This window comes from Myxocyprinus asiaticus, chromosome 41 (assembly GCF_019703515.2).
Source record: "Myxocyprinus asiaticus isolate MX2 ecotype Aquarium Trade chromosome 41, UBuf_Myxa_2, whole genome shotgun sequence".
NCBI lineage: Eukaryota > Metazoa > Chordata > Actinopteri > Cypriniformes > Catostomidae > Myxocyprinus > Myxocyprinus asiaticus.
The window spans coordinates 37,571,012-37,592,118 of record NC_059384.1 but is presented as its reverse complement, the minus strand read 5'-3'; the positions used below and the strand labels follow the sequence as shown (position 1 = coordinate 37,592,118).

Sequence of the window (21,107 nt, the reverse complement as noted above, 5' to 3'; positions counted from 1 at the left end):
ATGAGGTGTTTTAGGTACTGGAATAACAGTAGTGTTTTTCTATGCTACTGGTACAAAGCCATTATCTAAAAAGACCTGAAACAGCCTAGTACATACATGTCCAAGTTGTTCTGCACACTCTTTTAGAACAATGCCCTTAAGGCCATCTGGACCAGTAGCCTTATTTGGTTTAATTCTACGGAGCACTTTGATAACCTCCCCTACCTCTATTCTCATAGGTTCAGATTCTGTCAGAGTATCATTATTCACAACACCTGCAATATTGTCAAATCGTGAATAAAAAACATTTAAATTATTTACAAAGCTTTGGGGGTCATCATCAAACAGTTGTACCCATTTCTGTTGTCTGCCCATCATTGAATTTAATCCCCTCCATGCATCTTTGACATTACCAGTTTTAAATTCCTTCTCAACTTTCCCTTTATACTGTATTTGCGCCTCCTTTATCTTACGTTTAACTTCTTTATTTAGCTCTTTTACCTTGCGTGTCTCATTCCTTAAAAATGCCATTCTCTTCTTATTTAAAGATTGTTTAAGATCTTTATTAATCCAGGGTTTGTTGTTTGGGAATATTCTAACATTTATTGTTTGAAACACTGCCTCTGCACAAAAATTAATGTAACTGGTAATCGTGTCATTCAACGACTCATGATCACTACAGCAATTAAAATCATTAAAAAACAAATCCCAATTGGTGCTATCAAAACAGTCTCTGAGGTTTTCAATTGAGTCTTTAGTCCATGACTGAACCTGCTGGACAACAGGTTTAGTCCTTTTTAACATCTGTCTATATTTTGGAAGGAGATGGATGATGTTATGGTCTGAACATCCTAGTGGTGGATATAACCTTTTGTACATAAGCACCATCCACATTACCAAAACATTTGTCTAAGGTTTTGCCCTGTCTCGTCGGACAAGTTATATACTGTTCCAGATTCGGCAAAAACGCGGATATTTCACAGTTGTTAAAATCTCCAAGAAGAAACACTGTATCATCTGCTGAATTGCGCAATGCCATGTTGTTGCTGGCAGCAATGCCCTCGGCTGCAAGTGCTAAATTTGGCCCAGGTACATAAACTAAAATAACAGTGATTTGTCCGAACTCTCAGGGCAAATAGTGTGGTCCAAATGAAACAGATAATAGTTCATAATGTGTTGAACAAGGTTCCACGTACCGTAATGATTGTTACCCAGCTGTTGTTGACAAACATACATAGTCCTCCTCCAATGGTTTTGGATGATTTCTGACTATCGCGGTCCAGTCAAATTAGTGAATATCCCTCGAGGTTTATATCATCAGTCTCCTCCGTTAGCCACGTTTCAGTAATGCAAAGCAGGTTCGTTCTCTTGAAATCTCTGTTATATTTCATTAATGCTGCGAGTTCAAGCATTTTGTTCTTAAGTGAGCGGGCATTAGTTAGGGTTATTGTGGGCAGAGGAAAACGGCTGCCACGTCATTTAAGTCTATTCCAAATTCCCCCCTAGTACCTCTCTTTTTCCTTTTCCTGCACATTGTTTGTGGAGAATAGATGATTTCGAGAGGAACATCGTAAAGAGGTCTTGGCGGAACTTTCACATTATATCGAAGACTCGGTAAATCCTCACAGCTGTAAATCATCTTACTCATTATTCTGCCGTTTCTCAGACTTCCCAACTCCGCTTCAGCTTTGAGTGCAAGAACACAATCGACGGCACATTTTAAACTCCAAATCCATACGAAAATAAATTTAAGAAGCATATCTCCAAAGGTCTGAGAGTAAAATAGCATCAAAAACAGAATAAAAAACAGCTTAAGACAAAACAAACAGACACGAACATGCCAGCGTCTGGGTCAGCACTTGCACATGTGCCCCAGCATTTCCAGGAGCACCACACAGAGGTCGAGGCACTTGTGCTCTGTTTAATTTGTTGCGCTGCGTCTAAATTGTTTTTAGCGCAGGTGTCACAAACATTCAACATTCTGAACAAGTTCATGCTTCAAAGAGGTGACTGTTACATTGTTTAACATTATTCCAGATTGTTCTGCACCAAGAATATTTTCAGTGCTTGATAAACGGTAAGGCAATTTTTCCCCCTTTCTGCTCTAGTGTACTGAGGGGCTGCCGTGCCTTGTTAAAACTGTGTGTGTTTACAGTTACAACACTGTTACGAATGTTGCCTAAGATGCTAACATACAGTTGAAGTCAGAAGTTTACATACACCTTAGCCAAATACATTTAAACTCAGTAGTGAGTATTGACGCTGACTACCACCCCTGGAGTCGCGAGTTCGAACCAGGTCTCCTAAGCAACCAAATTGGCCCGGTTGCTAGGGAGGGTACAGTCACACGGGGTAACCTCCTCGTGGTCACGATTAGTGGTTCTCGCACTCATTGGGGCGCATGGTAAGTTGTGCGTGGATCGCAGAGTGTAGCATGAGCCTCCACATGCGGAGTCTCCGCAGTGTCATGCACAGTGAGCCACGTGATAAGATGCGCGGATTGATGGTCTCAGAAGCGGAGGCAACTGGAATTGGGCATTCTAAACTGGGAAAAAAGGGGATAAAAATAAAAAATAAACTCTGTTTTTCACAATTTCTGACATTTAATCGTAGAAAACATTCTCTGTCTTAGGTCAGTTAGGATAACTACTTTATTTTAAGAATGTGAAATGTCAGAAAAATAGCAGAGAGAATTATTTATTTCAGCTTTTATTTCTTTCATCACATTCCCAGTGGGTCAGAAGTTTACATACACTTTGTTAGTATTTGGTAGTATTGCCTTTAAATTGTTTAACTTGGGTCAAACGTTTTGGGTAGCCTTCTACAAGCTTCTCAAAATAAGTTGCTGGAATTTTGGCCCATTCCTCCAGACAGAACTGGTGTAACTGTGTCAGGTTTGTAGGCCTCCTTGCTCGCACATGCTTTTTCAGTTCTGCCCACAAATCTTTTATCGGACTGTGGTCAGGGCTTTGTGATGGCCACTCCAATACCTTGACTTTGTTGTCCTTAAGCCATTTTGCAAAAACTTTGGAGGTATGCTTGGGGTCATTGTCCATTTGGAAGACCCATTTTCCAAGCTTTAACTTCCTGACAGATGTCTTGAGACGTTGCTTCAATATATCCACATAAATTTCCTTCCTCATGATGCCATCTATTTTGTGAAGTGCACCAGTCCCTCCAGCAGCAAAGCACTCCCACAACATGATGCTGCCACCCTCATGCTTCACGGTTGGGATGGTGTTCTTTGTATTGCAAGCCTCACCCTTTTTCCTCCAAACATAACGACGGTCATTATGGCCAAACAGTTAAATTTTTGTTTCATCAGACCAGAGGATGTTTCACCAAATATTAAGATCTTTTTCCCTATGTGCACTTGCAAACTGTAGTCTGGCTTTTTTTATGCTGGTTTTGGAGCAGTAGCTTCTTCCTTGCTGAGCAGCCTTTCAGGTTATGGCGATATAGGACTCGTTTTACTGTGGATCTAGATACTTGTCTACCTGTTTCCTCCAGCATGTTCACAAGGTCCTTTGTTGTTGTTCTGGGATTGATTTGCACTTTTCGCACCAAACTACGTTCATCTCTAGGAGACAGAATGTGTCTTGTTCCTGAGTGGTATGATGGCTGCGTGGTCCCATGGTGTTTATACTTGCATACTATTGATTGTACAGATGAACATGGTACCTTCAGGCATTTGGAAATTGTTCCCAAGGATGAACCTGTCATGGGAGGATTCATTCTGCTGGTTTGTTTCTGTGTGTCTCCCTCGTGTTGTTGCTGGTGCGGAGTTAATCACGTGGCAGCGTTGCTCAGCAACGCTCATTACCAGCCACTGCTTGATTAGCTCAGCACCTGCACACTATCTTCTCTCTCCCTTATAAGCAGTTCTTTTATGTGAGTTCAGTATCGGATCGTTCTCTTATTGTGTGCTTTGTTACTCGTGTTCTCATGCTGTTCTCTGTATTTTTTTGTCTGGATATTTTTGCCTGTTTTCCTGTGCTCCAGCCATTACCATCAGCTCCATTCACCAGGATATCTCGCCTCTGTTTCTCTCTGTTCCAGTCGTCACCATCTCACACCCTGGAATATACATTACCTCTACTCTCTCCCTGCTGCAGCTGCCACCATCAGAGTCCTCCACCTTCATCTTCTTCCACCTTGTCTCTGGACTGTTCCATTGTTTGTGCTACTTCATATTTTTTCATCATATACCTGAACTTTTCACTCATTAAACATTGTTATATTTTTTTACTCCTGCGTCTGGGTCCTATTTATATCACAACATAACGATCCGATCAAGATGGACCCAGCAGGACTCGCTCAGATACAACAATATCTTACCAACCAGGAATCACGCATCACCCAACATGAGGAACTGGCTAAAACCACCAGGATGGCCATCAAGGCTCTGGCAGCACGATTCACAGAGCTCTCATCTATTGTCCAACAGAGTCCAGCACCCAGTGAGTCCCCTGCACCCACACCGCCACCACCAACATCTATAGAACCTGCTACGCTTCTATTCGAACCTTGCATCAACCAACCAGTGGGCTATTCGTGTGAGCCGATCTACTGCAGAGCATTTCTGTCTCGATGTTCTCTAGCTTTTGCTTTGCAGCCACCTGCTTTTCCTACTGAAGGTTCCAAGGTGGCTTATGTCATCTCATTACTGTCGGGCCGAGCATGCCTTTGGGGTACGGCGGTGTGGGATCAGAAACATCCTTGTTGTTCCTCATTCCAGTCATTTTCCAGTGAGCTACTGAAGGACTTCGACCGTTCAGCGCATGGCAGAGAAGCTGCCCGAGTATTAGCGGAACTATGACAAGGTACTTTGTCTGTCTCTGATTACTCCATAGAGTTTCGCACGTTGGCAGCCAGCTGTAACTGGAACAAGGAGGCACAGTGTGACTTATTCCTGCATGGGTTGGCTGATCGCATCAAGGAAGAGATTTACACTCTGGACTTACCCAAGACCTCCGATGAGTTGCTCGACCTCGCCATTCGAGTGGACTCACGTCTTCAACGTGAGTCCACTCTCCCAGCATCACTCCGCCACCTAGGAGATCCTGTCTTCACGGTGTGATCAGCAAGTCATCAGAAGGAGAACCCATGCAGATGGGCAGAGCTCAGTTGACCCGGGAGGAGAGGGATCGGCGACGCACTCATGGTCTCTGCTTGTATTGTGGATCTGCTGGTCATATGTTATGTTTCTGCCCATCAAAAGACAGAGCCCACCAGTAGTCCAGAGGTTACTGGTGGGTGGATCTTCTCTACATAAACCCTCTTCATCCACTCTCCTCCCGGTACAGCTGCAGTGGGATACTCTTCATCATTCCTGTCACGCCCTGGTAGACTCCGGAGCTGAATCTAACCTCATCGATGCATCCCTGGTCAAATCCCTCAAGATTCCTACCTCCACACTCGAGCAAAAGATTCCAGTCAATACCCTCTGTAAAACTCAACTCACCGAAATCACCCAGGTCACCACCACCATCAGACTCATTGTCTCCAGTAACCACACTGAACTCACCTCTTTCTATGTCATTGACTCTCCCCTGGCTCCAGTTGTCTTAGGTCACTCCTGGTTATCCTCACACAATCCCCACCTCGACTGGTCCAGAAACAAAATATTGGCTTGGAGCACTTACTGTCATTCTGCTTGTCTTTTGTCTGCTCCTTCCCTGTGTCTTGTTCTGTGTTGCAGGATGAACCGGTGGATGTTTCCCATGTTCCTGTGGAGTACCATGACCTGAGAGAGGTGTTCAGTAAGTCCCGTGCTGCTTCTCATCCTCCACATCATCCCTACGATTGCGCTATTGAGCTTAAGTCAGGTACATGTTCCCCTAAGGGTGGTTTATACTCACTCTTAGCTCCTGAGAGGGAGGCCACGGAGAAATACATTTCCGATTCTCTGGCAGCTAAGATCATTAGGCCCTCTTCTTCCCCTGCTGGCACTGTGTTCTCTTTCGTGGATAAGAAGGTTGGTTCCCTTCATCCCTGTATTGACTATCGTAAGCTGAACGACATCATGGTGAAGAACACTTACTCTTTGCCATTGATGTCTTCGGTGTTCGAGCATCTGCAGGGAGCCAACTTTTTCACGAAATTGGATCTCCTCAACGCCTATCATTTGGTCTGCATAAGGGAGGGCGATGAGTGGAAGACTGCTTTCAACACCTCCAGGGGGCATTTTGAATACTTGGTTATGCCTTTTGGTCTAGCCAACGCCCCTGCAGTCTTCCAGGCTCTCGTTAATGACGTACTGAGAGATATGGTTGATCAGTTTATTTTTGTCTACCTGGATGACATTTTGATTTTTTCCCATTCTCTCCAGGAACATGTTCAGCAGGTCAGACAAGTGCTCCAACGGATGCTAGAGAATGGGCTGTATGTCAAGGCTGAGAAGTGCGAGTTCCACTCCCGATCGGTAAATTTTCTGGGATTCATTGTGTCACCGGAGGGAATTCAGGTAGATCCAGCTAAGGCAAGGCCCTGCAGAGATTCCTGGGTTTCGGCAGTTTCTACCTGCATTTTATTCGCAATTACAGCCAACTAGCAGCACCTCTGACTGGTCTCACCTCTGCCAAAACTGAGTTTCGGTGGTCTCAGGAGGCCGAGTTAGCCTTCACCAAACTCAAACGGTGCTTAGTTTCGGCCCCAATTCTATTCAACCCCGATCTTCCTGTACCCCTCCAGCTGGACTCTTTCAACCGCTGTCGGTGCCTTCGAGACCCTGGTCCCACATACCCCTTGATTCTGTTACAGCCCTTTCCCCCTTGCAGGGGTTCACGGTCGTCTTGACCGTGGTGGACCGATTCTCGAAGGCAGCGCATTTCATCCCTCTACCCAAATTACCCAGCGGATGCGGTCGTTGATCACGTCTTTCGAATCCATGGCCTCACAACTGACGTGGTCTCCGACAGGGGGCCCCAATTTGTTTCCAAATTTTGGAAAGAGTTTGTAAACTACTGGGGGCTACAGTTAGTCTTACTTCTGGTTTCATCCCCAGAGCAATGGACAGGCCAAGCGGGCTAACCAAGATCTAGAGAGAGCTTTACAGTGTGTGGCCTCTCACAACCCTATGTCTTGGACCTAGCAGCTCACATGGGTGGAGTACGCACACAACTCGTTGACAGTATCATCCACGGGCCTTTCTCTGTTTCAGGTTAGTTTAGGCTACCAACCACCTCTGTTTTCAACAAAGTCGCGGTTCCCTCCGCACATGCGTTCATCCAGAGGTGTCGTCGTACTTGGATCTAAGCCTCCCATGTACATTGTAGGTCAAAAAGTGTGGCTTTCTTCTAAGGATATTCCTATGCGTTCAGTTTCTATTAAACTCGCTCCCAAATTTATTGGCCCTTTTACTGTTACCATGATCATTAGCCCAGTAGCAGTTCATCTCAAATTACCTCCAGCGTACAAAAGGATTCACCCCACTTTCCACGTTTCCAAAATTAAACCAGTCATTCATTCTCCCATTAATCTGCCTGCCCCTGTTCCCCCACCACCGCGCCTCGTAGACGGGGAATCCGCTTATTCGGTCAAGAGTATTCTGGATTCTAGACAGAGGGGGCGCGGTTTCCAGTACCTGGTGGATTGGGAAGGTTACCGTCCAGAGGAGAGGAGTTGGGTCCCGGCCCGGGACATACTTGACCATTCTCTCATTGACAGCTTCCATCAGTAGCAGGTCACCCGTCCTGAGTGCATCAAGAGGATGCCATATGCCCCAGGAGCCTCTGAAAAAGTTTCAGTGGAACCACTGTCTTCTGTCTGAACGCCTTCAGACAGTTCAGCACTGACTGTGCGCGCTCGTTCATGAGGCGCGCCGTCATCGAGACTGAGTCCAACTCCAAGCCGAGAAAAGAGATGCTCTGAACTGGGGAGAGCTTGCTCATTTTCCAGTTGACCCGAAGCCGAATCGCCGTGTACCCCCTGGCAGCACCACCATCGAGGGTAGTGAGAGTGGAGGAGCTCAGAGACTGGGTCCAGGCAGTGAAAGGTGCCCGCCATGACCTCGTGAACTCCTCATGCACCTCCGGGAAGAAAGGGACCGGGGCGGAGCGCGGCCGTGAGCGGCGCTCCGGGCCCAGGAACCAATCGTCAGGCTGCGAGGGTTCGGGGGGGTGGAGGGTTCCACTCCAGCCCGACACATGCAGCCGCCCGGGTAAGCATGGCTGCCAGCTGCACATCAGGCTGCGACTGAGCGACCACACCCGAAGGTGGGAGCCCAGTTGAGTCCTCAGCGTCAGACTGGACAGCCCGCTCTCCGATGCTGCAATCGAGAGCTCATCCACTTTGCGGACGCCAAAACGAGATTGCGAACTCGCCCTGAGACGAGCCAGCGGTCTCATCCTGGTGGGGCAAACGAGCGAACTGGGGAATGGGAGGTCTGTGGGGAGTTACCTGTTGGAGTGGCTCCCATTGGGGTCCCCAAATCGCCCCCAGTGCTAACCGATGCGGCCTCAAACCCGTAGGTAGAAGGACTGAGGTGGGGAGCCGCTGGGGTGGTCTTTCCCTGTGACGAAGGAAAAACCGCGACCGCAACGTTGCCATGGTCACGCTCTCGCAGTGAGAACATAACCCATCCACGAACGCTGTCTCCGCATGGGCAGCCCCCAAGCACGTAAGACCGCGATCGTGGCCATCGGAAGCAGAGAAGTAATGACCACAACCAGGAAATACACACAAACGGAGAGGCATCTTTAAAAAGACGCTCTCCGTTCTCTAAAGCAGAGTTGTTTGGGGCTCCCAAGAGTGCCGCCTTGTGTCACTACATCGACACAACGTCGAGTGAGTGACAGATAGGGAAATGTGCTTATTTTATTGTTATTGTATGTGATGTCCATTTAAAGTTACAGAGGATGGTGTGGAGTAGAAAAAAGCCCACGTTCTTTGAATATACACATGTGGACTGATATGTCAGGGGTTGTTCTTATCTTAATCTCGCTGTTCTTATCTTATTGTTTGTAATAAATTCATATTTTACCATATATAATAACATTTGATATTGCTTAAGTGAATTTCAACATATAAAACAAATGCAGACATTATTTCAGCATTGCATGGTTTTTATTTGCATTTCATTCCATTTTGAGAACAACCCACATATACTTTCAGTTTTGTAGTATACAACTCACTCCCTTTAGACATTTTATTTCCACATTTAAAATACTTTGTGAACATTTATTAAAATAAAGTGTGTAGTGTTGTCATGATACCAAAATTTCAGTAGTCGGTACCGATACCAGTGAAATTTCACTGTTCTCGATACCAATTTCGATACCACAGCAAAAATATGCTAATATGGTAATGTGTTATTGAACACTCCTTTAGCCTATTTAAAGTTAAATTTCAATGTAAATAATACATTTAAAGAAATGCATGTTTTCTTTAAGTGTTTCTAAATTAAGTATGCATTGCTTAAGTGTTTTTAATTAGGGCCCTACTGAAATTTGTTTTATTTTTTCCCAAATTTTATTATTATAAAAATTATTATTATCATTATTAATATTACTACAATGAATATTACATTTTACAATACAGTTGTAATATATTTCTGTTTTAATTTCTTCAATTTCAGGCATCTAGCTTTTATTTTGAATCATGCTTTTAGTTTGACGAAAGCTTCACTTTCTTCTTCTGAAAGATAAACAGTTTGCTACATGGCCCAATGTAGCGATCATTAAAGCACAAATGATGTGATTTAATTATATAAATATAATCAACATGTGCTTCACAGTGGATTAGTGCTCTGTTTTTTTTTTAATCTCATACAATGCATATGATTCTCAATGTCAGTGGAGTTCCCAGTGTATGAGCGGTCTGCTTCACACATTCATTTAACCCTCTGGGGTCTGAGGGTGTTTTGGGCCCTGGAGAAGTTTTGACATGCCTTGACATTTGTGCTTTTTTCAGTTGCTTAAAAACATATTAATGGCTAAAGTCTGATAACACTGTATTCAGCACAAACTGGGCTACAATAATATGAGCAACATGTATGTACATGTTTGTATTTCTGAGAAACAAATGTTTATGCGTGGTTTTTGAAAAAACTAAAATTTTAAGTCACTGAAATAAGGCCATATAACACATACTAAACATTTGTTCACAAGACTTTTGAGAACTGGATCTTGTAGCCTAGAGTTTTTGCTACAAAATGATGTGAAAACCATCCTGGTCACTCATTCATACAAAACAATATAGACATTTAACTTTTGTAAGACACTTTTAGTGTTAGAAAGGCCATATGCGAGGAGGCGTGGATGATAATGAATACTGATGTGATTCACACCTGAGGAGACAAAGACCCCTCCCCTGGGAACAGAATAAAATGTAATATCTGATATAGGGCACATACACAATATATAAAAATTTTTTCAGGATTCTTTGATGAATAGAAAGTTCAAAATAACAGCATTTATCTGAAATAGAAAGCTTTTGTAACATTATAAATGTCTTTACTGTCACTTTTGATCAATATAATGCATCCTTGCTGAATAAAAGTATTAATTTCTTTCCAAAAAAAAAAAAAAAAAGAATTTTACTGACCCCAAACTTTTGAATGGTAGTGTATAATGTTACAAAAGCTTTCTATTTCAGATAAATGCTGTTATTTTGAACTTCTATTCATCAAAGAATCCTGAAAAAAATTGTACACAACTGTTTTCAACATTGATTATAATAATAAATGTTTCTTGACCAGCAAATCAGCATATTAGAATGATATCTGAAGGATCATGTGACATTGAAGACTGGAATAATAATGCTGAAAATTCAGTTTTACATCACAGGAATAAATTGCATTTTACAATATATTTTATATATACAGTATATATATATAAAACTTGCCTTGGGGGCATTTACCATTTGCATTGATCATCTCAGCACATTACCATATGAATAGCACGCTCTGCTGGTGGGTGTGATCACATTAGCGATAATTCGCTGAGCCAGGAGAAACTGTACATCTCTTGGTTTCATGCAGATTACATTGCAGGAGAATATTTGTTTTAAATTTGAATTGTTTTATTTAAAAGTAGACATTTTAAGCTTTCTTTAGATATATGATTCATGTTTGTGTGATAAGTATTCGTAGAGTTTCAGTTCATTTGTGTGACGTGTTTCAGAAAGATGCTCGCGGAGGCAGAGACGGCTGAAAGCGCACCCTGATTATTTTCTTTATTTTACAAAAGCACAAGGTTTTGCTGTTATTGTGAGTGTACACAAATAAAAGTAGACCCTTTATAGTTTCTAATGATGTCTTACACTTATCTGTATGCCCAAAAATGACAGAGTATTTTAAGTTGTTTCCGCTGTGAGGAAAAAATCCAGCAGGACGCGCCGGCGCATCGGTCGACCCCTGAGTGTTAAAGCTCATGCAGATCGAATGCAGACTAAGATTGCAGCATTTCGCGGTTTAATAATCACACTAGGACATATCACGATTTTAATTTGATTATTATTCTGCATTTCAGTGTAAAAGGAGTAACATTAGGGTCATTAGGGTATTTTGTAGCAAGATAATTGTAACCACAAAATAAAACATTGGTTAATATATTAACACCATATTACCGTAGTAACACCATGGTTAATTTAATCAAATCTATGTTTTTCACCCAAAAATGTGTATGTATTATTATAAGTACTATTAAAAAAATATTAAGAGTGGAGACAGGAAATAGAATGAGAAAATTTAAGTGACAAACCTAGAATCGAACTCCGGTCGACAAGGTACAAGCACACTGGCGTTATGACCCACGCCACTGGAGCAACACTCTCAAATGCAGTTTGTTTTCTATTTCTATGTTGCCAATAGACTATTAGGGTGCGAACAGCCATGCTGCAGATGCTGTTTACACTTGGGTGCAAAAGAATCAATGTTATCGAGCTATGGGGTTACATTGGTTATTAGCAAATATTAACAACTAGTCAGACAAAGAATAACAAAGCACATAACCTACAGTTTTTAACTGCATAGAGTTTCTGGTTATTACATGTAGCGTAAAACTGAACACATGTATTGTGACAAATATTGTACAAATAATGTGGTCACAATATTTCCAGTTTAATTTATGTAATGTAAAATTGTGATTCTTATTTAAATCTTTTACAATATTTAATTTGATGCTTCCATGAAGAATAATTCTGTTCGATTTTCTTTCATTTTTATTGCCAGGAGTACATAACACATGACACAGTGATACACATTTAAATTAATTAATTTACATTTGATAATCCTGTTAAAAATATGGGCTAGCCTTCAGCACAGTTTTTGCAGAAAGTGGCGTTCTGAGATGTCATGTAAACGAGAACACCGATTTACTTACGCCGTTTAAGGGTTTAAGAGAAAGCGGTTTAACACACCTAGGTTTCTCCCGGAGAACACAGCTTAATGTGGCCATGTAAACACATAAGCGGCATTCTAACAGATTTTTGAGGAGTGCTAATGTGCGTGGAACAGACTGGAAAACTAACATCAAAGGATGGTGCCAAACAACAAGTCAACACAGCAGAAATAATTCAACATTTCTTGGAGTACAGTGGGAAAAGCACATACACTTTAAACTATACCCATTTATACACACCAATGTAAAATATCGACTGTCCTTACATTTGCATATATGCACTTGAACATTGGGGAATCCAACAGTTTTATGTAAGAGGGAAACCCCACTACTGAAGCGCAATTCCGCTGCAGGTCGCGGTAGAAAGTTAAGGAATAAAACACAGCAACAACTCTGGAACATCTGTAAATATAGCGAAGCAACAGGGAATAAAATAGCAAAGTCTTCCTCGGTTACCATGTTTGTTATTTACACAAGCGTCACGGGTAAATTACGATGCTGTGGAGAAAGCTGCTTACCTTCCAAGCCCCATGTATACGGGAGCACTTATGAAGTGCATGTAAACCGGAACACTGCTTTCTCACAATAATCCGTTTTCTGGTGTCCATTACTCATTATATTGGTAGCAATCTATAAGGTTTCTTTAAGAGCACGTAAAGAAATACTCTGACATTATTAGCCAGCTAGACTCTTCCTAGCAAATGTACAAGTAACTGGCAAAAATGTTGTCCACCTAACAGAGATTAAATGTGTGCTACACCCTACAGTTGTTTGCCCTGCACATATCCAGCGGTCTCGCTTCACTGCTTTGCTTCCTGAACACCAGGCTCAAACAGAGGCTGTCGATTGTTAGTGTCCTCCTCTACATTTTTTTTAGGTGTGTTTGAAGACCGTGGTCTTTTGTTTCAGATTAGACAGCGTTCCATTGTGATTGATGTTGATAATCAACTTCAAATGATCGCTATTTGCTTATGCGCACAGTACCTGAGTACATAGCCTAATTGAATTCTCCCCCCAAACAAATACAATCAAGGCCATAGAGTTTGTTTTGTACATTTACACTCACATTTGAATCTTATTAACATTTTTCAGGTTTTTAACGATTTTCTTTATTTTATTAAATGTTTAGTGAAAGTGAGAGTAAATAACAAATTTATGATGGGACTATAGCCCCCACAAGCCCAGCCCTAGCGCAGCCACAAGATGTTACAGGATGAGAGAGGAGCAGGACAGAGAGCAGATATCACAGATACTCACTATTGTGCGCAGTCAATGAGCTGATACTCGTTTGAGCGCTCGAAACATGCCTTCACCCCCTCATCATCCCACAGATGCTTCGAATGTTCAAAAAACTCCTGTCAAAAACATAAACACCAAATATACAGTCAACATTTATTCATGTGACATAATTAAAATAATGAAACCAAAAGCAAGAGTACTTTAAAACCCATCACTCACAAATATGAAAATCATCCTAATATTTGTGGGACTATATAGTCCCACAAATATTAGGATGATTTTCATATTTGTGAGTGATTGGGTTTTAAAGTACTCTTGCTTTTGGTTTCATTATTTTAATTGTTATGTATATACAATTATATATTGGTGTGTATATATATATATACACACCAATCAGCCACAACATTAACACCACCTGCCTAATCTTGTGTAGGTCCCACTCATGCCGCCAAAACAGCACCAACCCCATCTCAGAATAGCATTCTGAGATTCTATTCTACTCACCACAATTGTACAGAGCGGTTATCTGAAAATCCCAAGGAGATCAGCAGTTACAGGATTACTCAAACCAGACCATCTGGCACCAACAATCATCCATGCGATTATCTAATCAGCCAATCTTGTGGCAGCAGTGCACTGCATAAAAATCAGGCAGATACGGGTCAGGAGCTTCAGTTAATGTTCACATCAACCATCAGAATGGGGAAAAATATGTGATCTCAGTGATTTGGACCGTGGCATGATTGTTGGTGCCAGACGGGCTGGTTTGAGTATTTCTGTAACTGCTGATCTCCTGGAATTTTTACACACAACAGTCTCTAGAATTTACTCCGAATGGTGCCAAAAACAAAAAACATCCAGTGAGCAGCAGTTCTGTGGACGGAAATGCCTTGTTGATGAGAGAGGTCAACAAAGAATGGCCAGACTGGTTTGGACTGACAAAGTCTACGGTAACTCAGATAACCGCTCTGTACAGTTGGGGTGAGAAGAATATAATCTTAGAATGCTATTCTGAGATGTGGGTTGGCGCTGTTTTGGCGGCACAAGGGGGACACATTGTGTGTGTTTGCTCTGATAAAGCCTTCATCATTCATATGATAAACAACAGGAACATGATTATTCATAGGCTCATGAATGAGCATGAGATACTGCTTGATCAATCACTCTCTTCTTCAATACCTTTTTCTCTATGGATCCACTCGCTCAATAAAACTGCCATAAAGTAAAGCCAATTTATAAATGTTCCTATAATAATAATAATCATGATTATGTCAAATGAATGAAGGTGATAAGGCCTACGCAATCTTTCACTGACGGACATATGATTTACTAAAGATATTAAAATACTTCACATTATGTACAGAAAGTTTGTGTGTAGCACCTCTGAAGTGAGTGCAGATGGGGGCGGGGTGGTTGGATTGCGGGGATTTCTGGGAAATGGGTTTGTTTTTCGTGGCTCTTCCTCAGAGGATTCACACTGCTATACAGTAATGAGGCCCCTGGTGAGGCCCATCATATAATCACCACAATACAGCACAGCAAATGGATACAAAGATGCAAAACAAACACATCACTGCACATAAACAACACTACATGATCTCCAAGACATCTCACAAACGCATGGATGATAGGCCAGCAAATCCTAACCTTAAACACCACACGAGAGAAAGAAAACCTGTTTCAAAACTGAAAAAAAAGAGAGAATCTGTAAACTGTAAATCCACCTGTAATAACTGTAATTTCTATATCCTTTTAATGCAATGGGCTCTTCATTATTATCCTGTTAAAATTATGGTTCTTATAAAAAATACTGTTACTTTTATTACTTAAAAAGGATTTTAATCTGGTTCAGTTAAAGCCTGTATTTACTGTCAAACAACAAAAACAACATAAAGTGCATGTCTTAGTCACAAAATTATTGGTCTCCATAATTTGATCACTTCAGAAGACATTGATTAAACCACTAGAGTCTGATTGATTACTTTTATGCTGACTTGATCTGCTTTTTGGAGTTTCAAAGTTCTGATCACCATTCACTTGCATTGTATGGACCTACAGAGATGAGATATTCTTCTAAAAATCTTTGTTTCTGTTCTGAAGAATAAAGTCATACACCTCTGGCATAGCATAAGAATGAGTAAATGAGAGAATTTTCATTTTTGGGTGAACTAAAAAAAATAAACTTAATTAAAAGGAAAAACATGTTTATTTTTCTTACCCCATTAGCTGTTTTTTTTAAGCATAAAGTTCTCTTCATTTTGTCAGATTTCTCTAAAAAACAAGACTTAATATGTCATATTGCTGGTCAAGTCAAGTAAACTTGGTTTTAAGAATGTTTAGATTTTTTACTGGAAAGCAAGGCAGAAATATAAGAAAATTATTTTTTGCAGTGTTATTATTATAGATAGGTTCCTTTCCTAGTCGACTAATAGCTCAGACAACGCATTGACTAATCGATTTTGAAAATTGGTAGTTTTTCACAACCCTACCTTTTACCTGCACTTTCTGTATTTCAAAGTGAAAGAATTGTCATGTCAGACAAAACTGTTCTTCAATTAACATTTCTTTCTAAAATGGGGGGGCTGTTAACACAGCTAAATACAACACTGAATCACAATACTTACATATTCGCAATACATATCGAATCGGCAACTGCATATCGCAATTCCCAGCCCTAACTTGTAATATGATCAACATCATCTAATATTGCTGCATTGCTCAGCACACACCCGTTAGTAGGTGGCGCTCTCTCAAGCATTGCTGACTGAAGTGGTCAATGCAGTCGATTAAAGTGCAGCCTTTTGCATTTTAGCCAGATCGCAATTTTTTTTCTTATGTTGCAGCATTAATAGATACCATACTGATGTCTCAGAGGTCAAAGTCTACAGGTTTCAAATGTTCACACAGAAAACATTTGATTTTTTTGGCCTATATCTGACTCAAATCCATTTAGATTTTTGCAGTCTGAACAGGACAAAAGCACAAAAAAATCAGATTTTTACAAGCCTGATCCAAACCTCATTCGTAGAGGGTTTGGAATCTGATTAAAATTGGATCGGATTTTGTTATTGTGTCTAAACGTCAGATTGCATTTTTATGTTTTTTTTGTCATCTGTTGTGCACAACAGGTTGTTTCGTCAGGTGTTGCCATGAGACACACTGCGTTCCAGACGGCATAAATAATGCCTTTACAGGACACTTCAAAGGGAAAACAATAATGATGGCCACGCTGTAGGAGCATTACAAGATAATTTTCAATAAACATTACTTCAAAAGTGAGTTCAGAATGACCATTTTATAACACCTGACAGTGGAAGGTAAAGTCTAGGAGGGGAATATGGAAAAGGGATGATCACTTCTGAATGGAACACACCCATATGTGTTACAGGGTAGCCAAAGCAGTGCAAACCTCTTTTAAAATAATACAGACATTTGCTTTACCCACCCAACAAGATGTGCTAAGGTGTGGTAACACACACTGGCTATGAGCCACCACAACGTGATAAGGTATTAAATGTCTCACAGGAATACAGGACACTTGAGAATTTTAGCGCTTCAATACAGGACAGTGGTCCTCTTCTAGAGTCTCTGTCTGACACTTTTATGCTTCAATACTGGACCCCATGGCTTCAATATGAGACATTTCACTGCCAGCTAAAATACAGGTGTTCCGTATGGGATCAAATAAGCAACGTCCGGCTAAAACAGGACAGTTGTAAACCCTAGCTGCAAAAAACATTGCATATGCCACCTCTCCCATTTTTTAAGCCGTCGTCTGTGAAGAATGTGTTAATATTTGGATACTGCCCTCATGAAAAACATAATTTGCTAACACTCAAGCATGGTGAACATCATCAAGTTTTCATCATTACTACTACAACTAATGTGGACATGCTAGTAAAAGCGACTGCAGTCTGAACAGGAAAAAATTCAGAATCTGTTCACGTATAACCTGCTGTTTGAACAGTCCAATTTCTTCGGTACAAATGTTCGTTCCGAACAAGCTTTTGTACGGTAACAATGGATTCCGATGCAGCTATTCATACAGAGTCCGACAAATCATCCTCCGACAATCCAAAGTTTTTTTTTTAACAGAGAGTGTTTGTTTTTTTTCTTCGGACTGTGATGAAAACTTACTAATATATTAATCTCTAACAGCTGAAGTGTTCGGCCATGAGACTGGTATGACAACAGCGCCACCTACTGTAAAGGGGTGAAATAATTTTTCATTCCACGTTTTTAGGGACTCTGTGTTTGAATAGACCTTCCGTCAGAGGTTCGTCTCACAAAATCGTAACGGATTTGGTGTGAACAGGCCTTAAGTGCCCCTTTTACAACTGTCACATCAGTAACAGAGAGATGTCATGTCTGTAATTAGGGCTGGGCGGTATGGTGATATATATTGTGGCGATGGAATAAAATGTCAACCGGAAGAATTTTGTCTATATCTCGGTATGTAAATATCTGTATGCGCGACGCACCACCTGGCTGCACATGTATGGAGTTATATATGTGATATGTGCAAAATGATATTTTTAGCACACAAAAATGTTCTGTGTGCGCAAGATAATATTTTGAGCGTGAAAGTTGATATTGAGTGCACAAAATGTTTTGCACGCACAAGATTATATATATATTTTTTTTTTTTAGCGCACAAAAATGTTTTGCGAGCACAAGCTATTTTGAGCGCACAAAAATGTTTTGCGCACACAAGATGATATTTTGAGCACACAAAAATATTTTGCGCACACAAGATTATATTTTGAGCGCACAAAAATATTTTGCTAGCAAAAGATGATATTTTGAGCGCACAAAATATTTTTGAGTGCACAAAAAGTTATTTTGTACATGCTTGATCACAGTTTTGTAAAGCAATGTATCTTGCAAAGATTAATAATTTTTTTGCGTGTGCAAGATCTCACTCGTTCTCTGTCCTCGTATGCCCTCTGCGTGCACTCAGAACTTTAGACTGCTCGTTTGCTTTTCCAACCGTATTCTGACAAGTCCCACCTCCTTCATCAGGACTGGCTATTAGAAGCTGTTTACAAGCTGTCTGCCATTGGACAGTTGAGGTAGCTACAGCAACCATGAACATCTCAGTGTAAATGTAGCAGAAGAGCCAACAGGCACAATGCTCCAAGTTCAGTACACACTATATACTGTATGCAGTTATCATTACAAAATATATTTACCCCATGGATTATAGACAATCCAGGAATAATGTAAGGCTTAACTTACTGCAATGTAAGTTTTTCAAAATATAGTAGCCTGGGATCATGCAATGCTAAGGATTGGTTCAATATACTGTACATTTAATTTAGTGCACAAAACTATGATAGGATACATAATTAGCCTATTTTCCTTTTCTTCCATTTCTTCTCATTAATCAGTTTTGCCAGAAGGGTTGTGGTAGAATGCATATACATCATAAAAACAGCATACTGAGCATTTCAAAATAACCCACAGCTTTGAAATGCAAACATAAACAGCTTTTCTAATTTATCAAGAATAGAATGTTAATTTAGGCCGTTTTTATAATATTCATATTATTTAGAATATACAAGGCTGTTGAAAAAATAGGAGAGGACACACTAAAGAAGGTGGACTAAATAACATGATCATTAAAAAAAATTATATTTAATATAATAATAACAAAAAGAAGAAGGTTCAGTTCTTAACACCCCGCTATATTTGAAATAAAATAACCATTATTTTTATCCTTCCAGTCGAAATTTGACCTACAAAAATCAGTGACAGCTTTAACTGATCAGTGCTGGCAAATGGCCCTGGTATAAGTGGTATAATCCACAGCTTGGTATGTATAAATTATTGTAATGCACTTCGCGGACGTAACCACCCCGTCGTGCATTAAAATAATTTAACACACACCTAGTCATGGATTATCCCTTACATATACTGTTATGTATAAAACATTATGATCATAACAATCATTTCCTGTTCAAAGATTTGAAGCTGTTAGTGGAAACACTTAAATAATCTGTCAATTACTTAAGTAATTCAAGAAATGTATCATTGATCCCGTTTACTATGGCTGTCAATTGGACAGAGAAACTAAATTAAAATTTTTACCTTAAATATTTAAAAAATTAAAATAGAATTTAAAAAGTCAGCTAATTTTTAAATTGGTATTGTTTTCTTAGTCCACAAGCGGGAGCATTAAATACATAAACCATACAGCACCATGTTATGTTATTGCAACGAACATTCCTGGCTGTTAAAAAAAAGAGCATTCCATTTTCAACTAATGTGCACAAAAAAAATAAATAAAAAGTTTTAGTCGGTCCATATTCTCAAATGTCAAGTCAAAAGTAAAATGGGGGTGGGGGGGGGACACACACACACACACACATGCTTCACAGTATACTACCCCAGACTCAAGCTTCATAATGAGAGTGAAATACCACATTGTTTTTTATTCTTTACAAGTGTGTGTAGGGTAGCAATATTCACAGATAGTATTTGGCAGAACTTGGTGATGAAGCGGCTAAGACTATTAGCTCAGGCCAGGGGCTGTTCAACAGATGTAACACAACAAAATGGAACTAAACGTGAGGATCTCGAGACACACATTTCCAAGTTGAACTCTTTTCTGACAAAGCGTTTCATAAACGTATTGCTTAATTTGAGAAATGCTTATAAGAGAGCAAGACGTAACAGCCAAAGACATCCACCTACTGTAAGGGGCTGTTCATACCATGAACGCCTTTGCAACCATCCGTTTGTTTTTCTATGTAAACATGCGCTAGGCAAACTTCTTCATTTCGCTTTGTTTTAGTTTTTTCAGTGTCTCGTGCAGTACCACAGTTTTTTAGATGCTGAGTCTAATTAATTGTTTTTTTTTAAATTTTGAAAGCATCTTGAGACACATGCTTTCTCTTAAACTGTATTTGTTGTGCTGTGTCTAGCCTTTATTAGTGCAAGAATGCGATCGATCTGAAGTCATCGTCAGTGCTTGGCACTCATCCAAAATTCGACTGCACAGTTTTAGCATTCGAATGTGCTTAAATTCAACAAATATTCAAATTTCGAATTTTAATTTGACAGCCCTACCGTTTACACTTGGTATTAAGATGCGTTTCGGGTGATCCGATCATAAGTGGTCAGCGCTAAATACTGGTTTTAACGGGGTCTAAACGTTTTGTGATCGGATCACAAAATGGTATATACGAAGGTAGTCAAAATTGCATGTGACCACATTGCATTTGAGGAGTAAACAGTAATCCGTCCTGTATGCGTCCCGGACAGCAGAGAAGTGCCACCCTGCCACCCACACCTGTCAATCCACTGCTGTGCTAAAACAAGTTCCTCTCAAAATCCGAGCACAAGTGGCCACAGGATACGCATTTAAGCGACCAGGTGACAGCGATGTGTCTCAACTGGCCACATGTGATCGGATCACCCAAGACACATCTTAATACCAGGTGTAAACAGGATCATTTTTGTACATCCTGTCTATCTCACCACACCCACTCTTTTATATTAAAGGGATACTTCACTCAAAAATACAGCTGCTGTCATAATTTACTC

General features: G+C 40.5%; 1 protein-coding gene across 1 annotated transcript in view; it reads right to left on the bottom strand.

Annotated features, from left to right (window-relative positions):
- LOC127432187 (guanine nucleotide-binding protein G(olf) subunit alpha-like) overlaps positions 1-21,107 on the bottom strand; it is a 141,069-nt gene that overhangs the window by 81,584 nt on the left and 38,378 nt on the right. Inside the window, exon 5 of the mRNA XM_051683060.1 lies at positions 13,578-13,675. Coding sequence (XP_051539020.1) covers positions 13,578-13,675 — 98 coding nt within the window. The remainder of the gene's footprint in view (positions 1-13,577; positions 13,676-21,107) is intronic.